Source organism: Pyxicephalus adspersus, chromosome 2 (genome assembly GCF_032062135.1).
Source record: "Pyxicephalus adspersus chromosome 2, UCB_Pads_2.0, whole genome shotgun sequence".
In the NCBI taxonomy this organism is placed as follows: Eukaryota; Metazoa; Chordata; class Amphibia; order Anura; family Pyxicephalidae; genus Pyxicephalus; species Pyxicephalus adspersus.
The window spans coordinates 24,458,254-24,479,163 of record NC_092859.1 but is presented as its reverse complement, the minus strand read 5'-3'; the positions used below and the strand labels follow the sequence as shown (position 1 = coordinate 24,479,163).

Below are 20,910 nucleotides of genomic sequence, written 5' to 3'. Positions count from 1 at the left end.
TGCCTTTGTTTGCTTTTCTTTGCGGAAAGAGTGTCATTTTTGTTCAGGAGTCATTCAAGGTCACCGTCTACTTTCTAGAGTAAATCCTGTGCACATGCTAGATTTCTGTCACTGGAAATGATCTTTCCTGATTGCTTCCAGTGACAAGAGAACAAATGAGCGCTGTACACACAGATCTATTCTGTTCTTTGGAAGGAGAGGATGGAGGACAAGCAAATGGCACGCACTGTGCTCTCTGCCATAGAAAAGTGCAAAAGCTGTTGTAGCTAGGTTGTTCATTGTTCCTCCAGGACTGATTGATTAACAACTTCTGAAGCCCAATGTACACACGCTAGATTGAACAAACAGTTGTGATTGTCTTGGGTGATAATAATCTAGGGTTCGTAGATTGGAGATCAAGGAAATTCTTCCTGCAGACTAAAGGTGTCATCTCAGCCTTGATAAAAAACCACAGAGTTCAAGTATGGCCTTTTATTATTAGATGATAGAGTGGCTATAAAACAATGATTTGGTTGCTGTATATTGTTAGTTCCTAGATTGTAAACTCTTCTGGCCAGGGTCCTTTCCTCCTCCTGTGTCACTGTCTGTCTGTCATTTACAACCCTATTTAATGTACATCGCTCCGTAATATGTTGGCCCTTTATAAATTCTGTTTATTATTAGTAATAAAATTTTGTTAATCTAGAAATGTATGATGTCATGGTGGCTTAAATGGTTAGCACTCTGACCTTTGCAGCACCAAAGTCCCAGGTTTGAATCTCCACCAGGACACTATTTGCATGGAGTTTGTATGTTCTCCTCATGTTTATATTGGTTTCCCCTGTACATTCTGGTTTACTCCCATTTTCTGAAGACTTGCAGTTAGGTCATTTGAATTCCCCGGAATTGTCCTTAGGCTGTGGTAATGACATATGAGTATGGTAGGGACATTAGAGGGACAACTAGTGACATGATTATGGATATTGTGAAGTGCTGTGTAATATGATGGTGCTATATGAATACTGTGTAATAATAATAAAATGTTTGTAGACTTGCAAAGTTACTGAAGGGGAAGCTGATGACAATGTTTGAGGTTACAGCTCCATGCACAGGAAGGGACAGGCTACTAAATATCTAAAAAGCAATCTTTTCACCTGTAAAAAGTTTTTGAAATGTAAAGAGTTCTAGTACCTGTAAATAGCTTGAAATAAGAAAATGAATGCATGATTAGGGTTTAGTAAGCTGCAATATATGGCATTTTTGTTTTTAGGTTTAGATATGCTTTAAGAATACAAAAAATATTAAATATAAAAAAATGCAGAACTGTCAAAATCTTTGCCCTGTAACTTGATCTATAAAGCAGACATACAACAAAGCGCAGCATCGGAAACATTCTATGTAATGTACACGCAGAGTGAAATCCAAGTATAAAGAAGCAGAAACATGACACGAGTCAGGGTACATTGAATGGTGTGTAGAGGGTGGAGCAGGCAGAAGCACAGGTTGGGTTGTGTACACACTGACAGTCCATCGTGCTGTGTCCCCATACACTGACTGTGTTCATTACTTCTATTCCAACAGACTCAAGCCAGCATTGTTCACCCCAGACTACCCAATGTAAAGTGGAGACTCCCAGCCATCAGAGTGCGTGACAGCAGGATGCGGGAGCCAAGCCGGAGCTTCTCCTCCGGATGGGCACAGGGATCCCGTAAGTAAAGGAATATTCACAATCATTATATTGTTGCTCACACAATATTTCACATTCACCCTTAGGATGGTAAAATCTGTGAGAGACAACAAGAGTCTAATAGTAACAAGGGATTATATTGGTGGAATCTTTGTGCCAAATTCTTGGCTCTGCCCACCTATTCTGTCAATTATGAGCAGTTTATACCACCCTGTGTTGAGTTCCCAGGTTGATATATCTGCTGTGCCCATTATGTGTGTTTCCACCATCCCTGTGCCAAGTTCCTAGGTTGGCACTTCTGTTGTGAGCAGTTCCCACCAATCCTGAACTATATTCCAAAGTTTGCACACCTGCCATGAAAATTATGAGGGTTCTTACCATCCCTGCTGAATTCTGCATGCTTTGACTAATGCTCAGTTCCAGTCTGTTTCAATTATTTTTAAATAATACAAAATGTTCCAACAATTACTATGTCATGTCTAAGCCAAGCTAGTGAGGTTATAAGCTGAATTGAAGGTTTCTGCTTTCACTCTTATCAGCCGACAAGAATTTGTCTACCTTTGTCCTTTGTCTTAGGATGACATTTAGCATTTTCAGAAGGAGGATAAACAAAAAGGCTGCTGCTTGCTGTCCTTACTAAAGGTTCACATTAAAACCCAGATAAACTTGCAGTTTCCATCAGATAAATATATCCTAGGTATAAAAAGCAGATAAGATGCAAAGTGATACATTTTCAAAGCTGCAAAAACATGAGTAGAAAAGTCTGTCCCCTACTAACATGCTGCGGATATATATTTATTTAAATAAAAGCAGAGGTTTCACTGAAGAGGTTCAACCCAGTGCTGATGAGCCTACAGTGTAATCAGGAAAATCCATGCTTCCTACTGATTGGAGGGACTAGTTCTGACAATAGTGTGTCAAACCACTGCAGAGAGACCACTGCTTCCACCGAGAGAGCAAGGATCCATCTCTGCCAGGAAAAAGACTTCTCTACTCTGTTGTGTATGATGGTTGCTGTTTTTTTTTTGTGTTAGTATTAGTATGCCTGCTCATTCCCTTACTTTCCTGGTTAATCACAGCTGAGAATAGTTTAGAGCTAACTTCCTAATTATTTGTGCAATTTATTAGTGACAAGTAATTCATGATATCAAACTTCAATATACTCAGTTAAAAAAAAAAAGCTGTTGTGCACAGTTCAGAAAATTTTGCAAGAACTTGTTATTCTGGTGCAACAAGGTATTGTAGAGAGAATTTGTGTCTACCAACTACACTTCAGATACACCCAGAATGAAAACCAGGAGGCAATGAGCGAGTTTGTGAAATAAAGTTCAATAATAGGTTCAAACATAAAAAAAGATTTATTTCCGCAGATATTAAGAACTATCAAATGCAGGGAATGGACATTGTCTGTTATAGAGGAGGCAAAACACTGGGCTGTGGTGGTTTTGTAGCGTGAATAAGTAAGATCCTCTTTCAGGTTAACCCTGTTTGTCCTCATGGATGTTGTCATCAAAACAAAAAAAGTTATAGGAAATCCAAAATTGTTTTGTTGTCATTAGAGCAAAAGGTGAAGGGTAAAATTATTTTAGATGGGGATTACTCTCACTATCGGGAGATTTACTTTTCACCTTTAGGACAGAAAATATTCAGAAATTTCATCAAAAACTATGAAATGTTTTACCTATACACATACTATCAGACTGATTACTTGATCAACTTCTCTAGGACTGTAAACCAGCCTTGATGTTTTTAACATGGGGGAACCCCTAAAATAACTTTCATGTATTCGGGGGACCCCCTGCTAAAAATACATTATACACAGCTCACAGTACATCTGCGTAGTGGTCATGGGAAGAATGTCTCTTACATTGCTGGCCAGTGGGAGGAACGTCACCCTTACAGATAGCCAAAAAGATCATTGGTATCAGTGGTAACTGACCCAAGAGTCACAAACTGCTCATTGCTCAAGGGCCACCTCTGCAAGGTTCCAGGCAACTATGGTTGAGAAAACACTGGTGGCCAAGAAAGACAAGGAATCTGAATGGCTTACTCAATGGACCACCTGGAACTCCTGAAAGGTGTACTATACAAAGACCCCCAACCCACCTTATTGGCCTCACAGCAGCTGTAAAGATATCTAATTTATTAGTATAATAAATCTAAATTATAACATAGAAAAGGAGACCCATTGTTTCCTATTTGTTCCTACTAAGGTGACAAGTTGCAGTATTCGCCTGGCTCACGTTTGCTGCCTTTATAGTACATTGAACCATGACTGAACTGATCAGACCAGGAAAATTTACATGGAGATGGATACAGCGTCGTTAACGGTTATTGGAATCAGTTTCCCTTCTGTATCTGTCTCTCTCAAGTCAGATCCATTTATCAACGGCCCGGAGGGAAGACAAAGCGCAAAGAGAAACAGCTGATCGTTTATCTAATGAAAGATTCATACATCTCGCTGCAGACACTTTGAAGCTAAATAGAAAATTCACAGCCAAGAATCTGGCAGCCTCTGTGTATAAAAGTTGCACAACCTGTGGCCTGGAGCTAAACGGCATGGGCCATTCTGATCTGGAGTAATCAAGAGATTTAACACCTTGTGTCCCCAGTTTACATTGTAATAGCCTTTGTGGTTTATTAAGTATGTGTTATATATTATACTAGCATGAGAAGTTCTAAACAGGATCAGTGATGAGAATAACATAGGGAGTGCTGGGTGTCTGGCTGTGTGACATATATGGGGAATTACCATCTGGGAGTGCTAGTTGCCTGGTTGTGTCCCTTAGCGAACACAGAAAGGCCTGTTGAATTTGGCATTATTAGAATATAGCAACGTCTAATAGATGGAAGATATACAATCAAGAATTTGCAAGCAATGTAAGTACCTTTATATGACATTTGCTCTTATTGTACAGCAGAGCTCAGTCCTGGAGCACAAGTGCAAAGAGCATGGTAATAGGAGGAGAGAGCAGAAAGGTTTCCCCTCAGGCTGCAGCTTCTTCACCATCCAATCACTGGCTGGGGGCGGGACATGACCTGTAAGTGTTTCTGAATTGCAGCAGAGAAAAATCAAGTCTCCTGCCCTCTCAGGCAGGGTTGTACTGTGTGGCAAAGTGTTCATCCCAGAACTGGATGGACAGGTGAAAGAGCTGCCATATATGTACTGTATCTGTGTATTGTGCTATTTGATTGAAGTTTAGCTTTAAAGTGACAAAAAACAACACATTCCTTTGTATATACAGCTTAGGTATCTGGATTCTACTGTGAAATGACACCTACCGTTTCTGCCTTCCCAGCAACAGCTCGCTCATGCGTTTGCTTGCTTGAGAAGTAAACTGAGCTGTGGGACAGGTTTCCCATGGAGGAGAGTGCTCACTAAGGATGTGAGTTGTCCTCATAGTCTCTGATTCCCACTCTGTAAATTATTTACGGGAACAATACAAGGGAGAGGGAAGAGCTGGCTTCTTACATATGCGGCTCAGTTTTCAAGCACCAGTATCCCAGCTGCCAAAATTTTACAATAACTTTTATGGAAATTCTGCTGCTTATCTCATTAAGCCACACATGAGGAATTGTTCAGAAAATCTGAATACAGATTTAAATTTTTTTCTCATTCTTTACTTATCTCTTTAAACCCTGGCTTTTATGTTTTGATAAATGCTGGAAGCCAGAGTTTCTCACTGGATTCCTGCACCAGGTAGTTGTCAGCTGCACCCCTTAGCTCTTCTCTTGCAGCAGTAGGGGTGAGTCTTCAAGAAAAGTAGTGGGGACTGAAGATTTTGAAGGAAGGTGTTTCAGCTCATAAAAATCAGGTTATCGGTTTAAAGTAGAACTAAAATCACACTTTTAAAATGGACGATTTAAGCAGATGGTTATTGGAGAAAGGGACAAGTGATATCCTTTCTGCAATAACTGTTCTTACCCATCTGATCGCAACCCAGCAGGCACAGCTCAACCTTGGTTACCAGGAAAACCCGGCAATCCTGGCTTCCTTTGCACATGCTGGAAATAAATAAACTTCTATGCGTGAATTCCGTCATACTGGCATGGCCAATCAAGATAACCAAAGATCATCTTTGGGAAGAACCCTACGATGGAACAGGACTAAGTGAGTAATTGTGGGTTTAGTTCCACTTTAGAGTGAACTGACTCTTATTCTGTAACCTTGCAGAAGACCATAAAAATGTAGTCTGTAATATGGGATAAATAAATCGCAAGACAAAGAATCACGGCTGAATAATAGGCTTTTGTTATTTTAGAAGCAGATCCTTTCTCTCTCTATTTATTCTGCAAACAATACGATGCATTTTTCTGTTCCATGACAAATTCATTATTAATCACCCTACTGAAAGAGAGTCGTCACAGGACACCACCCGGAGGACAGGAGACTCAGAGAGGGCAACATCGACCTGTCAATAATCATATAGCTGCACAATACACATCACTAGAAAAAACTCATCTCAGCAATATCTGTGTCTAAATTGTCAAATACAATAAGGTCATTATGACTGTGGGGTATCTGCAGCCTTTTATTTTTTGGTAACCAAAAGTCTACCTGCCATTCTGTATGATCTGATACATGCAGTGGGGTTGATTGACTGAGAGAGTTTTGGAAGCTCTTACAGAAAAGTGAATTATGGAAAAAAAAATTACTTTGCAAACAAAACCCAATCATATGCAAAGAAATATCTATTTAAAAATGTATTTTTGCTTGCACATGATTGGCTGGTTGAAGTCAGCGAAGCATTCACTAAGCTAAGTCAAAATTTTATTTGCAATTTTCAAGCAATCATGTTGATTTTATAAGTATTAACTTTAGAACTGAACTTTTCGCATTCAAAAACCCCATTGGCTGAATTCAGAGATGAGAAGAAATATCTGTAACGTAGTGTGCAATCACTGCCCATGTAGCAGATATTCTGTACACCACTTTGCTTTGCATTCAACCTGATTTGCCAGTATCCGGTTTTGGGTTTAGTGGGGCTTTAAACATATCAACGTCAGTTTTTAGAACATAAACCACTGTTTGTGAGACATGGCAAGAAATGTAAGATAAAACTAGAAAAAAAAAGCTAGATATTGAAAAAAAAGAGTGGACAGAGAGCAGGGAAAGGAAAAGGAATTAGTAAAAGTAAGTACGCTTCTACATTTACCACCACTTCAAATACATGAAATTAGAATTAGGTGTTGCATTTAAGGTTCCAAAAAAAAACCTCTTTAGGACCAGACCCTAGATATCTGAGGTTTAAAAAAAGAAACGTTCCACCAGAATATTCCATGAGAAGGTTCTTATTATTGGCACCTAATTTGCAACTCCTGACTCTAATTCCATGGATTTAAATTGGTGGTAAATGTATGGGTGTACTTACTTTTTCCCAAGCAACAGATCTGTATTTTCCTTGTTGATGAAGCCCTAAAAGAGATGATAGACTCAGCATTTAGAAAGGGAGCTAGATAAACATAAATCGCATCATGAAAACATAAATGGGCCAGCTACAGAGAACACGTAACAGCCTCAGGACAATACTGGAGATTTTTGACATTTTAATTACATTTGGGCTGCCATGGCTGTACACTGATGTCCACTCCTAATAATTTAGAACAGCTCCAGTAAAAAGACTGTCAGGAACATAGGTGTGCTCTGCTCTTCTCAGAATCAAAGTGATTCAATAGCATTCCGTTCAGCCTCGATGACAGATATTTTATAATGTCACTCACAATCAGCTCTCACCATTATTTTACATATGTCAATTCTTTTCCAGCCAGTAACCTCCTATTTCTAGAAATAAATTGCCAATAAATTGGCTGCCGGCTCCATCCAGCTGGAAATCTCCATCAGTTGACATAACAGAGGAGAATGAGACAACTGTCATGGAAGACTGAATAGGAAGATTCATTAATTCACTGACTCGCATTCAGAAATATATTTCACATCATAACTGATTTATGGTTACTCCAACTCTGAGTGTCCTGACCATGAAGATCGTTGATTTTAAAGAGTCAGTCCACATAGACATGGCACCGCAGTACTGGGTGGATAGTGGTGGGTGGAAGCTCCCGCTAGTGTCCATTTTCTTTGAGGGGCTTTAGTGGTAAGACATTTGAACCAAAATATAGGGGCTCCTTGCTGATGTGTTATAAGTTTAATACATGAAGCAAAATCACATTGTTGCCACAACCTCATCTTTTTTTGCAGGAGTTTTAGCAAACCATTGTTTTATATCTTGGCTGCTGTAAGGCTACGTACACACTTGCAATGGTTCTGGTCTGATAATCGGCTCAGGGCTGATATCAGGTGAGAATCTTGCGTGTGTACAAGGCTTGTCATCTATCGTCTGAACGACTGTCCTGGCAGACCCACTGACGACGGACGATCGTAATGGAAGTGAAAGGGAGAGAGCGCAGTGGAGCGCCACTCCGTCACTCTCCCCCTCCCCTCCTCATAGAGCAGATCAGTGCTGTATGTACAGCGCTCATTCATGCATCATGCAGTCGTTAGTTGTTGGAAAGGATTGTGAAAGATCCTTTCCAAGGACAAATATAAGTCTGACTAATTCCTGTTATGGACAGATTCCCTTTAAGTTTATTAATGAAGATTTGAGCCATGACCAAAATGACTGCATTCTGCACACAGTGCCATACCTAGGGAGGAAGTGGCTCACACTGGGTACCTCTACTTGGAAGGTGCCACGCCGCATATTTTTTGTTTTTCAAGTCAGTTCAGTTGTGGCAAAGCTGGGGCTGCTGGATACCTTGTTGTAGCAGGAAACACATCATTGCTTTCCGACTTCTGCCTGCATAGGTCCTACTTGTTACACCAGAATTCAGCCATACAGTCCGTCACTGCCCTTCTCCCCACTCCTGAACAGGCTGCTGGTAACCCTGAGCACAATGCTGGTCCCTAAATATGTTGCAACTAAACATAAACAACCTGCAGGTGAACCTAAATCCATGATTGTGCATTACAGATGTAATACAGAGACAGAATATGGTGGCTGGGACACTATTGCTTTTTAATGTTGTCAGCATATTGGTATGATTGAGTGTTGGTTTGTTGGCAAATATTTAATCCTTTATTTTTTATAACATGTTTTTCTTAAATTCTGCCACAGTGCATCACTAATACAGCCCCTGTGTTTTATTTAGCATGTTGTCATTATCATCAGCTTTTGTCACGCCATGCACCACTATTTCTCCCTTTTAGTTTACTTTTTATCTTGCTATTGTTACCCCCATACTCTATGCAGTACATGGAGTCTGGTTTTTAACCTGACCATAAATAATTAAATAATATGTTTAAATAATTTTAATGCATATGAATAGGGATAGGATAAAAAGGTAATCCACCCTGGGTGTAAAGTAGGCTAGGTACACCACCGTACCAATTTTCAGAGGTTGTGACTTAGTTTCAGAGACTTAAAACAAAACATACCTTTCCAGCAAAGTTTGCTTTGACTGCTGCTGCTGGGGAGCCTTGTTCACTACTTCAGAGAGCCTTAAAAATAGAACTTCAAAACCCACTAAATACACGGCAGGAAAAAAACGGTTGCAAGGACACAGGGTATTCATTCATTCTAAGGACCTGAATATTGCTGAACTGATGGAATGAGGGCAGCAATTGTAATCACTAAGAGACAATAAGATATAGAATTTACACTGTCTTAAAAAATAATGCATGACACAGATACAACAAAACAGATATAATATGCTAAAAAGGAAAATTTTTGATATATATATATATATATATATATATACACACACACACTTACACTCCAATGTTCCACCACAGTTACAGTATTAATTATACACTCATATAGCTATACCATATTCCACAGTGCTATACAGAGAACACTAAGCCAGTCATATTATTCTAAGCACCAGAGGAGCTTACACTCTTATTTTACATTTATATAGCTTTGACACAGGAGTGGGCAAAGGGGCCACAATGAGTTTTTGAATTTGGCCAGGCCAGGCCAGTATCAGATAGTTGGATAGTGTTTCTATGAACTGATTCAAATTATTTAATTCAATTTCATGGGGAACAGTGTTGTTGGTCACCTTTTTTTGCCAGTGGACAAAATACTTGCCAATACTTGATGGGCCGGATTATTAAACCCGATGGGCCTTATATGGCCCGCGGGCCTTAGTTTGTGCATGCTTGTTCTGACATAAACTGCAATGCTATACAAAGAACACTGAGCACTTCACATCAGTCTGTTTTTTGGAGCAGCTTAAAATTTATTTTCCCACAACAATCATGCACAGGTATTATTATTCATTTACATAACTGTAACAATTATTCAGTGAATGTAACAGTCATGTTACTCTTTGATCCAGAGGAGCTTACGCTTTAAATATTCCACCACAGTCACATACTTCTGTTATGTAATTATACATATTTATAGCTTTAACTTATTCTGCAGTGCTGTACAGAGGACACTGAACCAATGACATCAGTTTCTGCACCAAAAGAGCTTACACTTGAAGCCAATCACATCAGTCTGTCTAAACACTTCAATCCCACAGGTAGCTGAGCCCTTCTCCTGAAACTGAGTCTAAGAAAAAATCTATTACTACAATAACAAAAATATGTACATAATTCCTTTTTAACGTGGATAAAATCTTAATGTCACAGTTAATTTTAGACCCCAGAAAAAGGAGAATGCCCTTTAAAGTAAATGGCCCGCTAGTTGCCTATTTGTATATACAGCGTACTGCGGACGTTGCTCGCGGCACAGAAGTGGCTGTACAGCACATATCCAGCCTCTGGTCTGTTCCTGCGCTGAAAACGCTTTTGAAATTTATTCTGACAAATCTCTGGAGAGATGGGAAGTCTTTTTGCTCACACAGCGTCGGTATGTGTGTAACAGAGCTTCTTTGGCAAAGGAAGAAAGAACTGAAGATACAGTACATAGGTAAAGTAAATGAAAAAAAAAGCATATGGACAAATTCCAGGGAAAAGTCAAACAATCTGGACTCTGTAAAAACCTGATCTGGGGGAACACACAAAAACATTCTGTACAGTCCAGTGTGTTATCAGAGGATACATTCCTTCCAGGTCACCAACAATCAACAGATCCCCGAATCAAAAGTCATTTTAGGAAGGGTGCATCCACCTCTACAGTATATCAAAACCATTCCTACCATTCCTAAAAGTGGAAATAATATTTGTGCAAACTGTACAGCTGCACAAGGACCCTTCCTAGTCTTCTAGTCTGACATCTGCACCAGAGTCTGATACCAAGTCAAATTCAGCTACCTATACAAAAATGTTACTTAATGTTGTATTGGTAAGTACAGACCTGCATAAGTTTATGTCTGGTATACCAGTCTGTTCAGATTTAGGTTACTGATCAAGATTAGGTAATATTTTTTAAGGTTAAAGATTAGAGGTAAAAATAGGGGTTAAGGGGTTATTCCATTTTAATTCATTGTTCCCCTGCCAGGAAGGGCACATTTTCAGCAAGGCAATGGATGGAGTTTGGGCAGCAAAACCCAAACATACAGAAAGGGCCCCGTCTATTCTTTCTTTGCCCATAGTAAACTTACACAAAGGGTTCCACCCATTTGCCTTGCCATGCCCTGACAGCTAGATTCACTGGCCATGGCTAAACTACTATCACCTCCTAACTGGTGACCTGTTTAATGTTGTGAAGAGATTAAGGGTAACTGATGAGAAGCTAAGCATGATGACCTAACAGGTAAAAAGACATTTTCATGCACTTAAGGTTTAAAATGGGAAATGAAAAGACAGATGTGAATGTTCTATTCTGTTTGATATTTAGTAGTTTGGATCTTGCCTATCGTGAGAAAATGAAAAAGCTCCAAGATCAAGGTGTACCAACTGTCAGAAGTATGTGACTGGCTCAAGCTCAAATATCCATAAAAGCTGATTTATTGAACGAAGTAACAAACAAAGCTTAGTTAGGATGGTTGGTTAGAAATCAGCTTTCCTTTGTATGTTCTAGCATTAACAGAATGGGTCAGGAGGGGCCATAAACTTTTGGTCATATACTTTATAATAAATAAGCCTGCCAATTGTTCAAGAATGTATTTTAACAATGTATTTTCTCTTTCCAACTTGCCTTCCAGTCCTGGTCTGCTCGCTGTCCTTGTGTGTCGCCTCGTCCTTTCACTCCTGTCCTCATTTGTGTATCTGTAACTCTGACAGCATGGAAGTGGACTGCAGTGGCCGAGGACTCACAGCCATACCGCCTGATCTTCCCCATGATACCAGAATCCTTTTACTACTTAACAACCGCATAACCTCCCTTGCTGGAGGACCTTTCTCCAATTTAACATCTTTGCATCGCTTGGACCTCTCCAATAACTTTCTTGATCAGTTACCCCTGGGGCTCTTTGCAGATCTGGGAAACCTCACAGAGATTCGTCTGCGGAATAACAGCATCCGCTCTATAGAACGAGATCTCCTGCAGGGACTACAGCAGCTTCGTAGACTGGACCTGTCTCTCAACTTTTTGTCTCAGTTACCACCAGGATTGTTTGATGACCTCTCAACACTTCACTGGTTGTCACTTCGCTCCAATCGGCTACAGAGTTTAGACAGGATGACCTTTGAGCCCCTGGCCAGCTTGGAGAACATTCAGTTGGGGGATAACCCATGGGAATGTGACTGCAACTTACGAGACTTCAAACACTGGATGGAGTGGTTCTCGTACAGAGGTAAGTGACTACACTTCCCTATTGAATTTGGTTTATTTAGTCTCTTGCAGCATCCACATACTAGCTGTTTTATTAGACTTAATAAAGCCACCATTCTTTAAAACAACTCACATTTTATACAAAAGTGAGAGAGTACAGTTCAATGCAACCCAAAGTAGGAAGTGGGAAATCTGACAGACTTTTGAATTCTGCCTTATTTTGCCAATCACAAAACAGTGTCAGGCTACCTTTAATTCCTCTAATTCTTCATTTTAACTTCCCCATTTTTCCAAGTTCCTAAAAATAATTTTAGGCGGACTCGCCAATTAAAGTAAAGCTTTCCTTAAAAAAAAAAAATATAGGCCATGATAACTTACTTGTTCTAAAGTTGCTTTTTGCCTGTTGGGGTCATTGACTCTGATAAGCATATCAGCCAAGCAGCTGACATGGAAGAAGAAGGGGGCAGTAATTATCGCTTCTCACAAGGGAGCTTTTTAAAGTTAAACTTCAAGTACAGGGGGAAAAAAACCCCACAAATTTGAAACTAATATAGCCAACCTAGTACTGGTGTGTACAGCATCCTGTACAGGGACAAAACTAGAAACCAATTACATTTGGTTAGGTAAATAAGCTGACACTACACATGCTGGCATGGGAAGCAGAGAGATTAAATAATTTTGCTGCTTCTCCTTTACTGCCCAATCACAGGTTGTGGGTGGGGAGGCGACCAAGTTGTACTGCCCAACTCCTGTATAAATAAGTTAGGTCACCAGGCTGGCTAAACTGTCTGGCAGAGCTGTGCCCATTGTATGACTGGCTAAGGAGACATACAAACATCCCTTGTCAGGTAAAACCATTTCCATATTTGTGTTTTGTGAATTAAATTTTTGCTAGGAGTTCAACTCAAGCCCACCCAAAATAATAAATATATAAATCCTGATATTAGTAATAAAAAAAATATTATAAAAGCATGTGGTCCCACAGTTTTGCGGCTGAAGTTGCAGAACACTCACAATAATCCTCTTCTACTATCTTACCTCTGCTTTTTGTATTGAAGCACGATCTAAACAAGTAATATGATTTTGTAATAAAGCGGTGCACCTGCTCGCCGTCACAGAGCCTGAACATAATTATCTTCAGTCTGGCACAGGGAGGGTTGTTACGGCACCTACATCTGCCACAGTTACATTCCACAAAAACAGCACAACCAAGAAATTTAAGGGGAATTCCAGTTTATAGCTTATTGTCAATACTAACATTTTTTAGCACATTGTTTTTTTCAATCCAATAAAAGCTTTCCTGCCCTGATCTGATTACTTTACCTGTTCCAGTATTGATTTTTTTTGCTGCTTTTGTATAAAAAAATAAATTCTTAAGAATTATTGAAGGTTTTTGGTTCCAGAGAATATTGTAAGCTTTTGGGTGGCAAAAAAGTGAGAATGCATGACATGTTTATAACAGAGAACTGAAAAAGGAACTGTTCTAGGTGATGACATATGGAGAATAGCTGTCCGTCACATAAAATAGCAAATTATGAGGTTTTCAATAGCGAAATATCAATTTTCTTTTAGCTGTGAATGCAGTGAGGGAACTTGGGTCAGGTTTTTATCGGTGCTTTTTTTTAATTTGGGAAAGTTCTCACTTTGTTTTAGTGACCACACAGGAAGTAAAGTGAACTTTCTATAATAGAGGTATAGATAAATAAAGTCCCAACAGAAGTTCCAACCCTTCTCCTGTTTTGTCTGGATCTGGGGAGAATTGTCTCAGGTCTGTGGGGTACATCCCCTAAGATTGCCTAAGTTTAAGATAAAACTGTAAACTGCCTATGCATTTCTTTGTGAATAATATATTTATGCAAAACACATAAAATAATACTCTTCTTTTTTAGGTTTTGTTATAAAAACCCATTGTACATTTTTGTCTGACAAGAATGTAAGTTACTAATAAGTACAATGTTTACAATGTCTGCCTTTGCAGGAGGTAAAATTGATGAGCTGCAATGCACACTTCCAAAGGACCTGCGTGGGAGGGACATGCGAATGGTCCCTGTCGAGATGTTTAATTACTGCTTGCAGTTGGAAGATGAAAACAGCTCTGGACCAGTAGAAAAGCCATCCCTGCCCTGCACTAAGGCAAGCCCTGCCCTTGCTGAGCCAGAACCAGGGCCAGACTGTCCACAGAAACAGAGATATCGTCCAACCAGTGTCCGTCGAGCCATTGGCACTGTGATCATTGCAGGGGTGGTCTGTGGCGTAGTCTGCATCATGATGGTGGTGGCGGCGGCATACGGATGTATCTATGCTTCTCTAATGGCAAAATACCACCGAGAGCTAAAGAAGCGACAGCCTTTAATGGGTGACGCAGAGGGGGAGCAGGAGGAACAGCGGCAGATCTCATCAGTCGCATGAGAAGGATTCTTTAACACCAAGTGGCTGATACAAGCATCCATTTTGGCCAACATGGGCCTGCTATTTGGCAGGACAGTGGTTATACAAAAGTCATAAGGGGGCAAATAAAAGCACTTAGTCAACTTCTAGAACAACAGCACTATCTATGGCACAAGCTGGTTATTAATTATTCAGAGGGAAAAAAACACTCTGATGTAACTAAAACACAACAGTTGCAAATTTACCAGCAAAAGGAGATACAAAATCAAAAACGCTGAACAAAACCACTTTGGCATATAACACAAACCCTTCAAAGGAAAATAAAAAAGCACAAATACGTGCAAGTATGAAAAAAATCCAATTTTCATAACCAGTGCTTTGGTTGGCAACCAACATTTTTCTGATTTAACATCTCTGGATGTAACCGCAATACAAAGACTGTTTAAAGACCCTTTTTGGAGTACAGTGAGAATATTCCCTGCTGTGATTTGGATTTAGGAGACTCTATATTTTTTAGTGGAATTTCTGAGATCACAGGGTACTAGATCACTAACCTCGCAGATCCCACTGATGTTGCAATAATTTGGGGCTGCATTTACTTTTTGACAAATTCTTAAAAATATCTTTCTTGGATTAATTTGGTTGAATTTTTTGCAGTTTCTTTCATAAGGAAGGTAAGATACCAACAAGCAGGTTTTATAAGTTTTTTTTAATTTTCGAGGTTGCAGAGTTAGTGGTATAATAGTTATTTCCATGTTAAATGTTTCCCTAGAACATTCATTGCAGGAACTCATAGATCCTGTCCTGGCAGGAAAATGCAAACACAAATTTTGGCTCTGCAGGTACTGTAATAAAAAATAATGACATTTTTACTGCATTTTGTCTGAAGAATTAACACAGTAACTGTAATATAAGTTTATTACCTGTAGATCCTGCCAGTAGGTTCTGTTTCAACTTCATCGGTCAGGCTAAGCTGTCCAGTATAAGTTGACCCAAAAGAGGGACAAACCAAATACCACTGCCAGGGGTGCTTACAATGGCCAGCTTCATTCAAGAAGTTTAAACCATCTAAGACAATCCTGTCCAAGGGTGACAACACTGCTGTGATTTCATTGCAGAATAAATAGCTTTGTCACCAAGTTACAAGAATTGCAAAGTCGTTGGGTTTATTGGCAGAATCAACAGGTAAAAGTTTAAAAGCCTGCTGTGTTCATTCAACTGATAGATTACATCCTATAAGTCATTTTTTTTTTTTTTTTTGCCCAGAGTTCCACTTGTCTGTCTGTTATCAAACAGCAGCTCAAAGATTGTAAAGTATAAATATAAAACTTTTCATTTCAACCTGCAAAAATGTGAACGCTTTATAACCTACAGTGTATGTGTAAGACCTACAGTGTTTTTATTAAAGGTCACTCCAGGAAATTAATGAAGTGAACAACAAATTCCATTCCGTCCCAGAACAGGGGCTGCTATATAATCAAACCAACCTTTACTTTTAAACAAAGGGCTGCACCTTCATACATTCCTCTGTACTAAACATCACTTGGAAATGAGGATCTGTTTTTTTTGATTTGGTGCATCAGATGAGGGCACAATTGCTGCGATATGCAAGGTTGGTGTCAGGGAACAAATCCTTATTTGTAGGGTAAAGTATGCTGTATAGAACATCCCCAGATAAATAAATATAATCTGAACTTGTGTTAGTTTGAATTGACCTGTAAGGAATTGTACCCTTGCATATAAGCCTTCAATGTTCTGACAATGACATGCTGTACTGATGTATTTTATTCTAAAATTCATTTTTTTTCTTTAAAGAAGAACAGTGTCCATGCTATGGACCTTCAAATATTTTCAATTCAGAAATAGCAAATAGGTTTTAAAACAGGTCCTCACTGACCCCAGTACTGTGGTGCAATTCATCCCTAAATGTATGAATATCCATAGCCTGGCCACAGTTCCACTTTAATTAAGCACTAATGAAGAGGACAAGCAATCCTAAAATAGGAATCTGAAAATCTGGAATACAAAATCTGTAACATAGTAAGAATATATTTTTTTATTACACAGGACCTAATCTATACCCAACCATCAAATGTTCTTTCCCAGTTTCCTGTCTCTCTTTGTAGTGTATATAACCAATATGAATCTACTAATCTGTAACTGATGCACTTTATATTTGATGAAATATGTGATTCCTGTTATTCCTCGACACAATTAAAGTATCCAGTAACGGAACACAAATCTGATTTTTCTATCTTTTTTCTACAAAGAAAGTGACTTACCCTTTAAGTTGTCCTTTAAGTGTCCTACAAAAGAAATTAGTGAGCCTCTCTTTAGCCCCATACAAACACTCAATAATTGTTGCAAATGGAAAAGGAAATACAGGCCAGAGGAGTTTGTGGCTTGAATCATTCATGCTAGCACCAAGGGCTCTAGCAACAAAGGTCTTCCTCAGTACTAAGCTGTGTGTATAATCTGAGCTCCGAATATTTCAAACATAGGCTATTCAAAACAGAGCAGTGAAATTCAGGAAACCTGTGTTTACCAGCACCAAAGGCTGCCATTACCCCTTTCACAATATGCTGTAAAAACCCACAAACAGATGTGGAAATGCAACAATAGCCCAATACCTAGGGCGGCAATAATTGGAAGAGGCAAATGCACAGACACAAACAGTCATACAAATATTGAACAGCAAGCATATAAACATACAAATGTCCTAACCACACAAAAAACACACATCAAGTCGACCATTACAGTCTGGATTTCTGTGTGATGTAATAATCCAGTTTTGCTTCTCCAGTGTCAAGATCAGAGGGGACAAAGTGAGACCTTTGCAGCCAGCAGCTATGGAGATTAATGGCCATAACTTGGCAAACCTGGTAAGTGTGGAAGCTGATCATCAATCTCCTGGACAGGGATCGGCCCCAATCGCCATCCCTTCGTGTTTTTCCATAGCGTAGACAGACCTGGAGCACAGAGTGCACCCACAAGAATTATAGCTGTGTATAAAAATAGATTTGTCTGTCAATGATCGATCTACAGAAAGAACAATGCCGTCAATATGCTAAAATAATTCCCAGGGACATATGGCTTTTAAATTTTTGGACCTAAGATCACTGCTTATCTGCTGTGTTAAAAGGCCTGGGCATGTTGTAATCCCATCAAGGTATAGTATATGATGAACTGGATTACAGAATCTTTATTGGCATTACAACATAGAAAGATAAAAGCCTGGAAAACTTTTGAGTAAACCTGTCTTGTTATCTGGCTTACCTTATGTGGCTAGATAATGGGTCTCATTTATAGAAGATAGATTATAATGAGAGAACCTGGCTGATCCAGCAAACCTAAAATGGATCTGATCTAGGATCAAAAACATTTGCCAACTAATAGCAAATGATTTTTAGGAAATCCATTCCAGGTTTGATCACCCAAGGTTACCCATGATAGTCCAGAGCTTTAATAAATCAGACCCAATGTGTCAGTGTGACACTTACAGGTACCTATTACCTGTCAGTACTCCCCCTGACATTGTCTTCATCTGCTTCTCTCACTAGAGAGTGCTATCTTTCTTGGGGTATCATCCAGGGTCACCATCTATGTCCTTGGATTATTGTAGCCGGATTATAGTGGAAAGGAAACTGCTTGTAGCAGGTTGATGTCATCACCTCGGCTTAGACAAAACCACTGGCTGAAGCCTAATGATAAAAGGAGATTTTCTGAAAAAAGATACTGTTCCTTTATATTGTGATATTTTGGAAATTGTAAAGTTACCGAAAAGTCCACCTTGAAGTCATGCATCCCCCATTGTCCAAAACAGCTACTAAATGCTATGAAATACATTTTGTCAGGGTTAGTCTCCCTCCTGTTACCAGATGACCTGCACAATGGCTGGAATTGTAACAGATTGAACATGTTCAAGCAGAGTTGAAGGGTGCCCTGGATCACTTGTAGGTATTTAATAATCAGTATTTAATATTATAGGTTTTAGGGAAGTGGTGGAGTAGGGGGTTAAAATGCATGAGGAAAGTTTAAGGCTATGTTTATGCCTGTGGTAACAAAATGCAGCATTTACTAATCCTAAATGCCTCCTATGCACAGCTCATTTTCAGGCAAAAAAAAAACATGCTTTTAGAAATTCCTGTGCAGGCATTGTATGGTGGTTTAAACACTGCTTTTCCATTCAGTAATTCTCTGGTGTTAAAAACACCTATAAAAATGTAAATGCTACTGCCTGCAAAGAAAACAGACCCATTCATGTTCATTTAAACTATTACTATTACAAAGCAATCCAAGCATTTGCAGAGCATCTGTGAAAATGCTTAAAAACACCTAGAAAAATTGGTCTAAACATAGCCTTAGGCAAAACCTTTTGTTTTTAGTTTAGGATACAGGATGAAATGGTTGAAAAAAAACATTAGTCTAGTTTTATTAATTTTGATTTGGGTGACACAACAGGAAGAAACTGGGAAAAATATGAAGCTGTAACCATAACTGTTCCTTCTCTCTTCCCGTTTCCATTGCAATTGTGGGATTCCCATTGCATGACAGCGACCACCAAGACAAGCAGAGTCATTCTCCACAATGGGGACACAGAGCAGAATAAAAACAAGGGCACCTATCTAGACATTTTTACATCCTTTTGTTTTTTCTTTCCTGAATGGCCTGGCCTATCAATCCAGATATATGAGACTTACATGGCATGACTCCACATGACTCCACCCTAGGAACTTACTGGCATGACTCCACCCTAGGAAGTCCCCCCAAAATTAGAATTTTTTTGTATGCTTTTGTTAAGGTTCCTTGCTTGGCATGGCAAGGGCAATGGTTAATGCAACAAATTGGGGGAATGTGGGCTTTAAGAAACATAGCCGACAGGACAGAGACCCCCTTCCACCAGGAAGGAACAGATGGGAGATTATACAGAAGATTAAATACTCAAGAGGATGAGAGCCGCCGCGCAGGATGAGACGGCATCCTGGTCTCCATGGCGACCGATTTGTTCAGCTGCAGGGGTCACCGCGCGCTGTGCCACAATTCAAAGAGGCTGATAACGCAGCTTCGCCAGCCCCGTGCCACTTTTTATCATCCCACTGCATAATGATCAAAATAAAAAGATGCTGGCATGTGAGCCTTTGTCATTACCTGAAAGCCATTTTGTGGCCTTGGCTAGAATTCCTTGTCACCCTGTCTGGCCGTTCAGCTCGCAGAGTCTTTATTGTCTGCCAATCTGTGCCACCTGGCCAGAACCGAGCACACAGATTAGGGGTTCTTTCATTCATTCTGTTCACGTTAATTTAGGTTTTATGGAAAGCAAACAGAAACAACAAAAGCTTTATGTACATACTATAGTGTAGGTCTGCAGCTTCCTGTTACATGATACTTAGGTTCCAGTACAAGTGAGCAGTAAGCTTGGAAAAAATACTGGCCTGGGAGCAGAAAACCCACCTCTCCTCTCCTTTCTTGTCTACAGGGCTGCCAGCTGCAGAAAATAAATTCAAAGGCAACCCGTTTCTATGCCAGCCCCGATGTTGCAAATGCTGCCCTCCACTTCTAAAAATGCTAGCTGCCTGGCTTTTAAGTCTGGAATGGTTTGTGGATTAGTGGATTCACTACAGTCAGAGGTTAAAGAGACCCTGTCATCATCCTAAAACACTGCAGGTAAAAGCACAAAAAAAAAATCACAGATCACCCCGCATTATAGGCAGCTCAGGGTTATGGGAACCCTGTACTAATAATAATATAGCTGTCTATGTGTGTAAACTAGATCTCACATATTAACATTATATACAAAATTCCCAATATGGCTAATTACTTAAACAACAATGCAAAGCACCAATAAAGGTAAATCTCATGTCACAGAGCGAGCTGCCTAATAATTCACCCGAAGTCTGAACACTATTGCAGAAATTTCCCATAACTCATTGTAACCATCGGAATATTTTAATAAAATAGTTACATAGTCAGTCAGGTTAAAAAAAAGACATAAGTCTATCAAGTTCAACCCCTGGGGAAATAAACATATCCCACATAAATGAATTGTTTGCATCAGTAACATCCAGCTGTCAGAAGCCACTGGGTCCAATTCACCCCGGCCAAGAGCTTAGTAAGTCAAGATTTGCTCAACCCTTGCTCCATGATTATGGGCTTTATTTATAAAGCAGTGAATCTGACATTCCCTGGTGGAGA

General features: G+C 39.5%; 2 protein-coding genes across 8 annotated transcripts in view; one reads left to right on the top strand and one right to left on the bottom strand.

Moving 5' to 3' along the window:
- The window catches only part of LRTM2 (leucine rich repeats and transmembrane domains 2), a 32,773-nt gene extending 15,814 nt beyond the window's left edge, over window positions 1–16,959 (top strand). For all 3 annotated transcript variants that reach the window (XM_072400035.1, XM_072400037.1, XM_072400036.1), the window contains exons 2-4: window positions 1,561–1,687; window positions 11,762–12,352; window positions 14,309–16,959. In XM_072400035.1, the coding sequence (XP_072256136.1) occupies window positions 1,561–1,687; window positions 11,762–12,352; window positions 14,309–14,739 (1,149 nt within the window). In that variant the 3' untranslated portion in view covers window positions 14,740–16,959. The remainder of the gene's footprint in view (window positions 1–1,560; window positions 1,688–11,761; window positions 12,353–14,308) is intronic.
- The window catches only part of CACNA2D4 (calcium voltage-gated channel auxiliary subunit alpha2delta 4), a 114,530-nt gene that overhangs the window by 39,063 nt on the left and 54,557 nt on the right, over window positions 1–20,910 (bottom strand). The gene's annotated exons all lie outside the window — the stretch shown is intronic.